At 39.7% G+C, this 14,310-nt stretch overlaps 1 protein-coding gene across 1 annotated transcript; it reads right to left on the bottom strand.

Annotated features, from left to right (window-relative positions):
* Nucleotides 1–397: 397 nt before the first annotated feature.
* On the bottom strand, nt 398–5,217 carry LOC132152671 (interferon-inducible double-stranded RNA-dependent protein kinase activator A homolog). Its single transcript, XM_059561459.1, has 8 exons — nt 5,158–5,217; nt 4,657–4,823; nt 4,472–4,553; nt 4,326–4,389; nt 2,742–2,859; nt 2,560–2,654; nt 780–942; nt 398–694 (listed from the first exon to the last, which is right to left on the bottom strand). Exons 1-8 carry the CDS (start codon nt 5,169–5,171, stop codon nt 537–539), a joined length of 861 nt encoding a protein of 286 aa, XP_059417442.1. The 5' UTR covers nt 5,172–5,217; the 3' UTR covers nt 398–536.
* Nucleotides 5,218–14,310: the final 9,093 nt, after the last annotated feature.

A 14,310-nucleotide genomic window follows, 5' to 3' on the forward strand; every position in this document is an offset into this window, starting at 1 on the left:
CAACACTGAACTAACTTGATCTGTATAATGACAGTATAGGCTTGTTTGAATTTGTTACTACTGCTTTGAAACATTCTGCGCTGTATAAAGCATTAGAGATAAAGGTGACTTGACTTGTGTGCATATTCAGAATAGATTTACAAATTACTGTAAGCAGAAATGCAAGGGGGAATTTTTTGTTTGTGGTCAGATTGTTTTTGATTGTAACTTGGTCTGAAGTTATGGTATATGAGTGAATGGTTTGAGGGTGTAAGCAATTAAAAAAAAAAATCTATATGAGTATTTCAGTCAGGTTTCATGTAGTGACAATCAAAAAAACAAGTACATCCAGTTTGAGGTTCACTGTATATTCAGATGTCAATGTAACGGTTTTCAACATCCAAGAATAAACTCAGTGTTGTGATCCAGAAATTCATTTATTTTCATCAGCGAGTCGGGTCTCGGTCAGTATGTGTTTTGTGTGTGCTGTGTGAAACAGGCTCGGGGTCAGGATGTGCAGGTCAGAAATCATGTGCACACTGATCCCAGACCTGCTGTTAGAGTTTACTAGCGACCATCCTGATGTACTGCAGGGCGTTATGTGCTGCGGTGTTGTGGGCGTTACTGCTGGTCATCCCTGTCCCGTGGCACACCGTCACCGGCCGGGTGGACAGCTCCACCAAACACTGGTACTGGCCGTTCACTGTCAGCTCATCTGCAAAACACACACATACAGTATATCTCAAACATATCCAGCCCTGGTGACATAAAATGACACAAACTGAGAAACGAGAACCGACCGATGTCTATGTATGTGACCTGAAAGCCCAGCTCCAGTGAGATCTCCAGCAGCATCTGAATGTAGTCTGTGTTTGGGATGCTGAGCGGCGTCCTCCTCAGGAGGGACATCTTCTCCCCTGTGGCCTGCCGTAAGCTTTCCACATACACACGAGACGGAGGGCTCTGGGGACCACACAAGAGACAATGGGTCAAAACTGGACATGTGAGCGCATCTGATCTGATTTAAAGGGATAGTTCACCCATAATGAAAGTTCTTTCATTAATTACTCACACTCATGTCATTCAAAACCATCTTTGGAACTCAATATATTTTTGATGAGATCTGAGATCTTTCTGACCCTCCATAGACAGCAAGGTAACTACCACAGTCAAGGCCCAGAAAGGTAGTAAGGGCATTATTAAAATAGTCCATGTGTTATAATGGCAGTAGATGGGAACTCACGGGAAAGAAATTGTTAAATAAAGTCTTTTTTTTTTTTTTTTTGTGGTACACAAAGAAGTATTATCATAGTTTCATAACATTATGGTTGAACCAGTGATGTCACATGGACTATTTTAATGATGTCTTTACTTCATTTCTGGGCCTTGAATGTGGTAGTTACCTTGCTGTCTATGGAGGTTCAGAAATCTCTCAGATTTCATCAAAAATATCTTAAACTGTGTTCTGAAGATGAACGAAGGTCTTACGGGTTTGGAACGACATGAGGGTGAGTTATTCATGACAGAACTTTAATTTCTGGCTGAACTATCCCTTTAAATCCCCGCTCCTCCACAGTACTGTCCCCTGTTGATCATTTTCTGTTTGTGAGTGGAAGCACCTCATGATTTGATGGTGACTCATTCAATTCCAAAACAATTCCTTGTTCTGAAATATTAATGGAATCGGCTTAAGAGCACAAATCATTTATGAGCCAAGGTGACACATCAAATCCCATTTAAGAGTCTTTCCTTCACCTTCAGGCTCTTTAAATGTTCCAGGGGCTGATTTTTCTTTTATATTCTTTGTTTTTACACATAAAGGTCACGTGAAAACTGCCTTTGTACCATGGCTTCATCATTTACTTGTTATAGAAATGCTATGTAAACCAGTTTTTTTCAAGCACTGGTCAATTTTGAGTTATTTAGCTTCCATAACATGACTAGTGTTTAGAAAACATCCAAAATACACATTTGATGTTTAGTTTATTACATTTTATCTATTTGCACATATCTTTGCATTAATATCTTTTGGCAGTTTTCATAAAGTTAGTCTTTATTTAAATGAATAAATTAAAATAATAATAATTAACAGGGGCATCAGTACTAGTATCAGTGATAATAGTTTTGCTACTTAGTAAAAAAGATCACATCAAACAAATACTTTATATTTGTTATTTTGTATATTTTCTGCATAATTAGAAAATAAATGTAAGGCATGATTAATAATTAATTATGATTTTTTTAAACAATTCAACAGCACATATTTTTCAGTTATGATTTGCTCATGATACATTTTCTCAAAGGTTTTTATTTTTGTTTTATTTATTTCATTTTCAATATACAGAAAGATTAAAAAATCTCCAGTGTCCATAAATAAGGCATATTCTTTATTTTTGTCCTTGTCTTTGAATCTAAAGGCTCTCAGGTATGTTAAAGTGCACACTTATCTCTTTATGAGTGCATCTTTGGGTGGTTTATCCACTCTAGATGCATCTTTCTTAAATGTTTAATTGTGAACTTTCCTGGATGGTTTTAGTGAAAGACTCCCAATGCATCAGTGAACAGATGGATGTCACTAACCCATGTGATCTCGGGCGATCCGGACAGACTCTGTAGTTTCCCCAGCATGCGTTCGGCTGCTGCTCGTCTGGCCTGCTTTTTGGAGCTGCCGGTGCCTGAAGAGCAAAAGCACATCATTAATTAATTTCCGCTTAGAGTGTAGCTTGCGATCACAATACGAAGAGCGGCTAACGTCACCTCACCTGACTCCTCCAGGCCTTCCAGACGACAGGTAACAGTGAACTCCTTCATGTGATCCGGCCCGGTCTCCAAAGACACCACATACTCCGGCAGACACCAGACTCTCTGCATGGCCAGCTCCTGACAACACACAGTAGCATTCAAACACACTCGAAACAAACGCATACAGTGGCATGCGAAAGTTTGGGAACCCCTTGCAGAATCTGTGAAAATTTGAATAATTTTTAAAAAAAATAAGAGAGATCATACTAAATGCATGTTATTTTTACATATGCATGACTACTGTCTTTCTGTTTTGTGATGGATGTGCATGAGTCCCTTCTTTGTTCTGAACAGTTAAACTGAGAGCTGTTCTTCAGAAAAATCCTTCAGGTCCTGCAGATTCTTCAGTTTTCCAGCATCTTTGAATATTTGAACCCTTTCCAGCAGTGACTGTATGATTTTGAGATGATTTTGATTACACTGAGGCACTCCAACACAACTATTAAAAAAGGTTCAAATGTTCACTGATGCTCCAGAAGGAAACAAGATTCATTAAGAGTTGGGGTGTGAAAACTTTTGAACACGATGAAGATGGCCAAATTTTTCTTTTGTTGAAATATATTTTTTTCCAATTTAGTTCTGCCCTTCGGAAGCAACAGAAGATACTTGTACTGTATGTTTCCCGGAACACAAATGAAGTGCAATTTCTTCAAATTCCAAAAGTTTTCACCCCCAGCTCTTAATGCATCTTGTTTCCTTCTGGAGCATCAGTGAACGTTTGAACCTTTTTTAATAGTTGTGTTTGAGTGCCTCAGTTGTCCTCAGTGTGAAAAGATGCATCTCAAAATCATAAAGTCACTGCTGGAAAGGGTTCAAATATTCAAAGAAGCTGGAAAACTGAAGAATCTGCAGGACCTGAAGGATTTTTCTGAAGAACAGTTCTCAGTTTAACTGTTCAGAACAAACAAGGGACTCATGCACAACCATCACAAAACAGAAAGACAGTCGTGGATCATCAGGTAACAGCACACAGTATTAACAACCAAAGGTACCCAAACTTTTGAAGGGGGTTATTTTAATAATTTCAGCTATTTTTTTGTGTTGTGGACTATATGCAAACATCTTTTATGCAAAATATCTTATCCAAGAAACTACTAAATAAAAAAATAACATGCATTTAGTATGATCTCTCTTATTTCTTAAAAATTATTCACATTTTCACAGATTCTTCAAGGGGTTCCCAACCTTTCGCATGCCACTGTACTCTCTGCCACAATAATAACTAGATTTGAAAAAAACTCAGTTAAGACCAACTTTATATTGGCTTGAGGAAGCGCAGGCAGAACTGAAAAATGTATCACATGTTCCAAAAAAACTATCAAGCACAACAACACTGATAATAAATTAGCATATTAGAGTGACTTCTGAAGGACCATGTGACACTGAAGACTGGAGACTCTGCTGAAAATTCACAGAATTAATTATATTTGAAAGTACATCCAAATAGAACACTGTCATTTTTAGAATTTTAGTAAATTTTAAACAGCTCCCTGACTTTCCCGAGCCAACATCATCATCGGCTGGTGCTTGACGAGGTACAGTACCTGCAGGACTCCTACAGGATTGGATGCGTCTCCGGCTTCAGGAGAAACACCATCTCTCTGATCACTGTGGAAGATTCAGAAAACAGTCTTAACTCAAGGAGCTGATCTATAACAGCGCATATCACTATCTACAGTGTCTACTTTACTTTGGCCGGGTGTCTCGTTTCAATAACTTCAATGCGGCTTCTGCAGCTTCATGCTTTGCAGCCTTTTTAGTGGCTCCCCGACCTTTAAAAACAAAATGGTATGTTTTAGAATCCTAGTGTGCACTAAATACTCTACTTTCTGACTAGGTGGTATTTAAATGAGCATGTGTGTGTGAGTGTCAGACCTTTGCATGTGATTTCTCCTATGGTGACACTGAAGATGAAGGATTGCTGGTGCGCGTCTCCGTCAGACTGGAGGAGCGCGTACACGGGCGCGCGGCCGATTTTAATGCCATACTCGTGCAGGATCTGGACGGGTGTCTTCTCCTGACAGCGCTGATGAGCCATGACACTGAGACGAGAATAATATATTAACACCTCGACGGAATAATAATGGGTCAAAGACGCTAGATGAGAGCGATTTAAAGAAACTAGTACAAATAGAGCCTCAAAACACATCTAAATATATAACGCAGATATTGGCCACTGAGTCAGAGACGCTCCATTATAACATAAACAAAACATCCCGCCTGCAGTCAATACACAGTCTGCTATCAACCTCAGATATTACATTAAACAGACGCGTACGGGTTTTGGAAACAACAATTGTTAAATATATACATATATGTGTGTATGTAGTAGTAGTAGAAAATAAGATAAAATGTCAAAATGTAAGAGGTTCTTACTGAGAATCAGCCATTATTGCTATGCGTACGCCGCTTCTGCGTTGATAGGCAAACTCACTGGCCAATAGTATTCCACTATACTGACTCTAAGCCCCGCCTTCCGCACGGTCCTGCGCCAGAGCCCCTCCCACAAGGAAAACTCCCAATGTTAGCGATCACGCGTAACGTGGCGGAATCCCAAAGTGGAGACTAGAATGTGCTTCTTTTCAATATTAATTTACATTAGAGACTAGTGTTGTCAAAAGACCCGGTACTTCGGTACCAAGTCGGTACTAAAAAAAATTTATGTGACGGTACCAGGTTTCTTTAAGTACCGGTAGTACCGAGGTCCCGTTCAAACCCGGTTCAGCGCTATGATTTCCGCGCTATGTGTTCTGCGCGTCTCTGTGTGAATTAATGAATGGCAGAGACGTGCGGGTTTGTTTACTACATAGACCGAAGCGCATGACGCTTGCATTAATTTCAGCATCTGAGCTTCAGAGTTCTCTCTCCATCAAGCGATCTGAACTTTTCAGTTCATCTCAATGGACGCACAGCGCACCTGTATTAGATGCTCTGTAAACTCTTTGTGAAGACGCACGACTCACCGTCGCTTTACTGATAGCGCTGTTTCTCACACATGCAAAGAGAGAGAGAGCGAGAGTCTTACCATGCTGAATCGACACGCTATATGTAAACTATTCTTTGTTGTCTTCTCCAGTCAAAATAATGCGGTTCATATAGAATTATTCAGATTTATTTTCGAACAAGCAGAAGACATACCGGTTTCTCCGGTAGTGGGCGGAGCAAATGCGCAAATGGCAATTTCATTGGCTGGCGCTGATTTCTTACCGTCCCTGTTTTGATTTCAGCAAATCATTTTGACCGAACGCAGACAACGTGATTAATATTCATGAACCCAGCAGCTCATCAATTCATAGTGCATTGTATATACATTGGTATGATAGTAGAATTAGTAGTAGTATTGTCTTTTAATAATAATTAATATGATCTATTACTATTTTTTTTACAGAAACCCTCAATGACCAAAAATATCTTAAGCATCACCACCAGTCTTAAGTTCAGTTAAAATGACAAATATGCATTCATTAGCTAGGCCTAAAAGTAAATTTTTACATCAAGGCATTGTGCTAGAAATATTACTATTATTTAGTAAAATGTATGTGATACTGCTACTACTGTTGAAAAAAATTATAATACTTTATTTTTTAAAGAAATAAATCACAATATTTCTTCCATGTTTTAATTTTAATAGAAAATCCCCTTTATTTACCAAAAATAAAATGTGTTTAAATTTAAAAAAAATAAAAGACAAATTAAATTTGGGTGAAACTTGTTTACTGTTTTTCATAATTATATAACTTGTAGAAAAACTTTAAACACAGTTGTAAATAAGTATAAAGAATGGCATTGGTTTTATTTTTAGTGCTAAAAAGTTATTTTTATTTTTAATTAGCATATTTTTGTGTTTTGCTTTGGTACCGAAATTGGTACCGAGAACCGTGGATTTTTACTGGTATCAGTACCGAATACTGAAATTTTGGTACCGTGACAACACTATTAGAGACACTTCAAGCATGCCGATTTTGTGTGGAAACAACTTGCCACTACATTGGCATGACATGACTCCTTAGTGAATTCTAAAAGTCAGGATGATTTTTGATAGGACAGATGTGGTTCATTTAATGACACAGACAATTCATTTTCCATCATTATATTGCCAAGGTGACTGACAGTTTTGAACACAGATTTGTATATCTGTGGTTTTGACAGCCATTCATGTAGTTACCCGATTTGACGCAGAGTTTGCGGTCTCATCTCTGGCTCCACCTCTCATACGCGTGTGGAAGTGCTTGTAACTTTATTTATTTACTTATTTATTTATTTATGTTCTACGCTTGTGGGTTTTGTTTTAACATTTTTTTAACAGTTTATGGTTGCAACCGACCGGATTCAGATTTAAGCTTTATTTTGGCACAATTAAAGGAAGCTTCACACTAGTAACCAGCAGAGCCGTTAAATATGATGGGTTGCGACACTCTTTTATCTCGCCGCCACGCTGTCACGTGGTTCATGTAGCATAGTTCCAAACAACTCCGCGCTGTCAACCAGTTTGAATGGTTTTAAGCAGGACAGACAGCTGCAACTATATTTGCAGCAATTATCGGTAATTATTGATGCATAATATACATTGATTATTACGTTGACACTTGCATTACATACATATAATAGCATTATTTTCTGGGGAGTGGCGGAAACATGGCATTAATCAGTTTTTGTGTTTGATTTTGGAGGGAAGATCGGGCAGCTCCTATAGCGTAAAATATATTTACAGCAACGACTATAAATGACTGCATTTTTTTCAGCAAATATTAACGCGTATGCATTGATTACTATGCTTACTACACATACAGTGTGTTCTCTTTTCCTAAATACGATCCATTTAACATTACTGTTACTGGGATTAATTTCAGTATGGTTAACCCCTTCATCCTCCCCTAAACATAGGCTAAATATTCCCTAAACATAAGTGTACTGTTTATATTTACCTACAGTATGTCTGTATATTAATAATATACACACATACCAAAAAAAAAAAAGTTGTCCTAAGAACTAATTTGTCCTAATAAGAAGGTTATAAGACAACTTCAGATTCATTTCAAATGTTGACTACTCTAGGTTATATTATATGTACACATTTAAAAAACTTATATGTATATATACACACACACACATACACATACACATATAATAAACACACATACATTACATGTGTTTGTATGTACATATGTATACAGTACACATAAGCACACTATATGAAATGTGTTTATTATACATACATTATATATATAATAAAATAAATAAATGTACTGTATATATATAATATAGTCAACATTTGAAATGAATTAAAAAAAAGTGCATCAAAGTTGTCTTAAAACCTTCTCCTTCGGAACTGGACAGCCACTTCTCCAGACGATAGATGGATGTACTTGGGTCCCACAGTTTTCTGCTGCTCTGAGCTGGTGGTACTGCTGGACAACTTCAGATTGTTAGGCAAGTAAGCATGATGTGCCTTTCATCTGCTGCAGTAAGTTTCTTTGGGTGACACTGCTGACCAGTCCTCAATTTCTTTGTGCTTCTTCATCAAAGCTTGGGCAGCACATCTGCCTTGTGTCTTGTTGCTGCGTGTTGCCGTGGTATATGTTTTTTTTCACAGTAAACTGTCTTCAGCAACCTTGTTAGCTGAGTTTGGCTGTTCCTCACCCAGTTGTGTTAATGTTAATATTACTGTATATATTGCTAAGACACATTCACATAAATATATACATGCACAACAAGTGAATATCAATGAATGCCAGAAGCTGCTCAGTTTTATTTCAAGAAAGAATGTCAACAGTGAAAAATATACAAGGCAACCAATTGCATTCAAGAAAACGTTTAACATCCTGTAAGAGGGTAAGTAACCCAGCTTCATCAGCACTTCATTGCTTACAGGAACCATAAGCTCCCCAGCCTGGCCATTGCTACACTCCCCACCGATAATACATCCTGCTGAAAACAAACACACACATACAGTGATGGCTTACAGTGTATGGCTTTGCAAATTAAATCCCACCTGTTCGACAGCTGGAACTTAAATTACTGAGAGTTACTTTATCCTGGTATAAGTCTTGGTTTAGACTTCTTTTTCACCTCCTAAAAGAGAAAAAAAAAGTGACATATTGAAAAATTAAATGTCATCCAAAAATACTTAATATTTACAAAGATGTATTCTGGTTTCATGTGTATACGTTCCATTACACAAACGGGACTGTTAGATTAAAGAGCCATGAACATGAGTTATGCAGCTGAAATTCTTCACTTTATTCTAAACAACAACTTATTAACAACTATTAAAATCATGGCTTCAGTTTTTTGGTCAAAAGTCAGTCTCAAATGGTTTCACATGTCAGCCTCTTCAATTTAAAAATAGATTAATAATCTTTCTTTTTGCAGTTACACTTTTTATTTGCCGGGATAATCCACATTTATGATACTTATTATCATATAATCACAATGCACTGTCTAACAAACGGTCTGTGTAACTTTAAAGGGTAACTAAACCCCTGGTCAGAGCCTGACTCCACCCACTGGCAATATTTGAAAAATGCTGAAAACTGGGCAGAGGACAGAGGAGATAGAGGGGATGAACCGAGGGCGGGGGCTGAGTGCGTGGGGCGTGAACCTGAGACCCGCAGTGACAGATTGACAGCTGCTGTCAGAGTCGCTAAAATGGAGAGTGACTGTAGTGACGCAAGTAGCTTTTCAACAGAGCGTTCATTTGAAGTAGAGGACTTTTCTTCCCCACCTTCACCTGAAGTGGAGGATGTCGAGGTGTCTGTGGCCTGAGCCATATCAATTCGAGCCGCTGGCTCAAACTGCGGTCTTAGCTCACGCACCGCGTCGCTTTTCAGCGCGAGCTGTGTGGAGAAGCCCATTTCCACCTCCATTCCGTTGGAGAAGCAATTCCACGTAAGATGCAGTTTGCACACTCCAGCTCTAGACGGGAACTCGCGGTCTTCCAGGCCAAGTGCATGCAACCACTGGCGCCTAATTTTCAAGTCTGCTGGAAAACTATGCACACCAGCAGTGCTGTTGCAACCAACAACACTATACCTATGTACCATCCTGACCACTGTAAATAAATCTACGCTAACTTGAAGCTATCCTAACTGATGCAATACTATGCTACTAACTAACTATGCTCTAACAATACTTACGTTACACTAACAACTATGCTAATAAAAAAAAAAACTACATAAGCTACACGAAATAATTTAAATAACTATAGAAATGCTATGCTAAATAGATGCTATAATAGTCTATCCTGGTCGTTTTTAATACTCGCAATTCCATCTCTCATGACACTAGTCATTTTGACGGAACAAGATGGTTTTATACTGCCAAGGGCGTGGTAGCTCGTACCAAGAGGCGTGGTGAGCTGTAAAACTGCTTATGTCACCTGCCACCACATACGTCACTTGCCACCGCAACATCCAATAGGAAAAATCAACTGCAGTAGCCACCGTTCAACCTGAAGAGGGCAGCACTCAGACGTTTTTACACCATATATTGTAGAATTAAAACACTTTATACTCAAATGTCAAAAAAGTTACTTGAATCGATGAACAGCACTAATAAAGCCCCATTCTTATAGATCATTAACTAAAAAAGTTGGTTTAGGGTTTAGTTACTCTTTAATGACAAAATTAACCAAGGAACAACCTTGCTAGATACAAGCTACTCATGTTATCTAGTTGAGCTAGAAAAAAAATAAATAATAATAATTCTAGCTAAACTGGCTAAAGTTAATTGTTATCAGGTGTACTAATACGGTCGCATACAAGTTTAAATCACTTTAACAACAAATCTAATAACCGACGATAAACATTGTATGCCAACGAACTTGAAGAAATTTTGAGGTAAATGTAGCCCAACATCAGATTTTGTTAGCTAATATTAGTTAAGTGTTTGTTACTTAAGATAGCAGCGATTAGGAGTCTACCTACCTCCAATAAACATTAATAAAGCTGGCTACATAAAATACAACTATTATATAGATTCATGAGAGGTCGGCTAATGCGTTTAAATGTCGAGATTACAGTAATTTCATCAATTTACCAGCGAGCGTACTTCAGAAACATTGAATATGTGTGGAGTTCAGCGCTGGAACTATCAGTGTTTGGAACTATTGGCTGCTCCACGACACTAGTGATGTGTCGTTCGTGAACAAATCGTTCTTTTTGAACGAATCTTTTAGGTGACCGAATCGTTCTCGTTCATGTAATCCACTGACTCATATTTCTCGTTCACTGAAGTTCCTCCCTCCACAGCAGCGCGGCGCTATTAGCAGCGCATGCGCAGCTCGGTGAACCAAGTAACAACCATTTTATCCTGTCAAAGAGTTACTCAACCTCGAGCCAATAGCCTTCGTGTATGAGATGTGACAGAGCATGTGATTTGTTGAATGTAGAGAACGAATACGCCCTTCAATGAACGAGTCTGAATGAGATCTAGAGATCTTATCGTTCGTGAATGAAATGACTGAACTGGTACCCATGTCGTTCGTGAACGAGTTGAATGATTTAGTACATCTCGTTCGTGAATGAAATGACTGAACTGGCACACATGTCGTTCGTGAACGAGTTAAATGAATGGATACATGTCGTTCGTGAAAGAAATGAACTGGTACATAGCTTATCTCTTTCGTGAACAAAATGAATGAGAGTAAACCGGGTCAGTCTGCCCTTTTAGCATGTCAATCTCGCAAAATATGAGATGAGATGTGACAGATGTACATAACCAAGATTAGAGCCCTGCACAGGCCTCAAATCTAGGCCCGAGTCCGGCCCTGGCCCGAGACGCTCAGGCCCTAGCCCGACCCGTGTCCGACAGCTCATCAGAATTATCAGCCCGAGTCCGACACAAGCCTGTGTTTTTATTTATTTATGTATTTTATTACACAACAGAAGCCTGCCCTATTTGCAACAATTAAAAAAGGGGTCAGTTTTGTGTTATGTTTCTTTTCATTTCTTTATCAAGTTGATTTAGAAAAATGTTTGGAGCATTTTTTTTTAAAATGACGATAAACGTTATCAGCCGAGCCGACAGCGAGTAGCCTAAAACATATTTAATCAATTAAGCCTCTCAAATTAACGCTAATACTTTACTTGGCTACAATAAAACCCATAGATATAAAACACTTCAAGCATATCACACAGACAGTTAGTTTAATATGTTTATTTATTAAACCACAGTGAGTAAAATAAAAAAAATTGAAATACTGAGGCAGGCTCGCAACAGCGCTCGCAAACGAAATGAGAAATAGCCTACAATCTAAACAAGTTAAATTAATTAAAAACAAACTTGCAGGTTATCTTACCTCAAAAATGCACCACAGAACATGTCCATTCTTTTTTCCACTAGTTTCCAACAGTTAAACGAAAATAAAGTCCAGTCAAATGAAAAGTTAGAACAGTCTTTTACAGAGCATCGTGGAGAAAAAGAATAGCATCCAGAGTGGAAGGTTTTAACCCAGTCCTCCTCTCTTCTATCACTCTTCCCACTGCGCTGAAGACACGTTCGCTGCTGCTGCTGCTGCTGCTGGCGGGACACTAAACACAGAGCGAGCCAGTCTTGACAGTTGCGGTAGCAGGGTCTCGTGCTGTTTCCACCATAGCAGCACATCAAGTCCATCACCTTCCATGTTGTGATTGAGGCACATGTATTGCAGTACTTCATCGTCGTCATCCTCGTCCTGCTCCACAATGTTTTCAAATTCGGCCAGCGCTCTCTTCTTTGCTGCATGGCCCGCAACAACAGGTGCAGACACAGAAATGCTCGCCGCTGCATGAATCATCATTTTATAATTATTAGTTGGCCAACTAGGCTATGATTAATACATTAATTTAGAGGCCTATAATAGCTACTACTACAGTAAGTGGATATAAGTGAAGTATAGTCGTGGGTCGCGCTGACGGAAAAGCGTGCGTGCGTGAGACTGTCATGTCAGTATGTCAGTGTAATTATAACTGGTTGAATTATCAGATTATGAAAGTTATGAGGTTATGAAATGTCTAGGTTTGTTTTTCTATCGTCGACGTCAACTTCTCATTTTTTATTTTTATTAATGTCTAAAAATATAAATAGAAGGATAACCCAAAAAAGGCCCGAGGCCTGGCCCGCATGTGAGCTATAACGTGAAAATTGGCGGAACGGTGTTTTCATGAAAAAACAGAACGGTGTTTTCATGTTTTATGTCTTTGTGAGTCGCAGTGTTTTTGTACGTCGTCATCGCGTCTACCTGTCTGTAAGCGCGCATACAGTCGCGAGTTTTTGCTTGATGTCAGCAGAACCGCATTGTACAGTTAATCTCCACGCAAGCGGAACAGCTACGGGATCTTGGTCTGCTACGGAGGCCTTCACCATCACCGACCCCCACTACTGCATCTCGCCCACAGCGGAGGCGCCACAAGCGGTGTGAGAGGAAGCAGAAGAGGGGGAAGCGCAGAGGTATCCGGGCTAGTCTAACGGCTAACCCACACAAGCCATCAATCCCCACCATCGTACTGGCTAACGTACGCTCGTTGGACAATAAACTGGACTACATTCGATTACTACACTCAACTCAGAGGACTGTAAGAGACTGTGTTTTTGTGTTCACGGAAACATGGCTCAGCAACAGCGTTCCAGACGGCGCTATTCAGCTCGACCAGCTGACGTGCTATCGAGCGGACAGAGCTCTCATCGCGGGAGGAAAAACCCGTGGCGGCGGGCTTTGTGTTTACATCAATGACGCGTGGTGCCGCGATACTGTTGTGATCAGCAAACACTGCTCACCCCTGGTGGAGTTTATGATTATTAAGTGCCGGCCATTCTATCTGCCAAGGGAATATACTGCTATACTGCTAATTTCGGTGTACATTCCCCCGTTCAACATTATCAGCAACAGGAATGACGCACTAAATGAACTGTACCAGCACATCAGTGAGCAGCAGACAGCACACCCCGATGCTTTTCTCATCATAGCTGGGGATTTCAACCATGCTGACTTAAAGAGTGTGTTTCCAAAAATACACCAACACATTAACTTTCCAACACGAGGTAATAACATTTTTGACTTTGTTTACACCACACAGAGAGAAGCTTACAAAACCCTCCCCCTCCCCCACCGCGGAGCCTCAGACCACATCACTGTCATGCTAATGCCTGCATACAGACCACTCATTAAAGTCGCCAAACCAGTTCACAAACAGATTAAAGTGTGGCCAGAAGGATCATCATAGGTTCTTCAAGACTGCTTCAAAACAACTGACTGGGACATGTTTAAGCAGGCTGCCACATTCAATAACACCACTGACCTCCAGGAGTACTCAGAGACTGTCACTGCCTACATCAACAAGTGTATTGATGATGTAATGGTCACAAAAACCATCACTGTCCGGGCCAACCAGAAGCCGTGGATGACAGGGGAGGTCTACAGACTTCTGAAGACACGGAACGCTGCCTTCAGAGCTGGAGATGAGGTGGGCCTGAGAACAGCTAGGGCCAACCTGTCCCGCGGCATCAGAGAGGCTAAGAGACAGCACTCCAGGAGGATAGCTCATCAATTCA

The sequence above is a fragment of the Carassius carassius genome, chromosome 11 (genome assembly GCF_963082965.1).
Source record: "Carassius carassius chromosome 11, fCarCar2.1, whole genome shotgun sequence".
Taxonomy (NCBI): domain Eukaryota; kingdom Metazoa; phylum Chordata; class Actinopteri; order Cypriniformes; family Cyprinidae; genus Carassius; species Carassius carassius.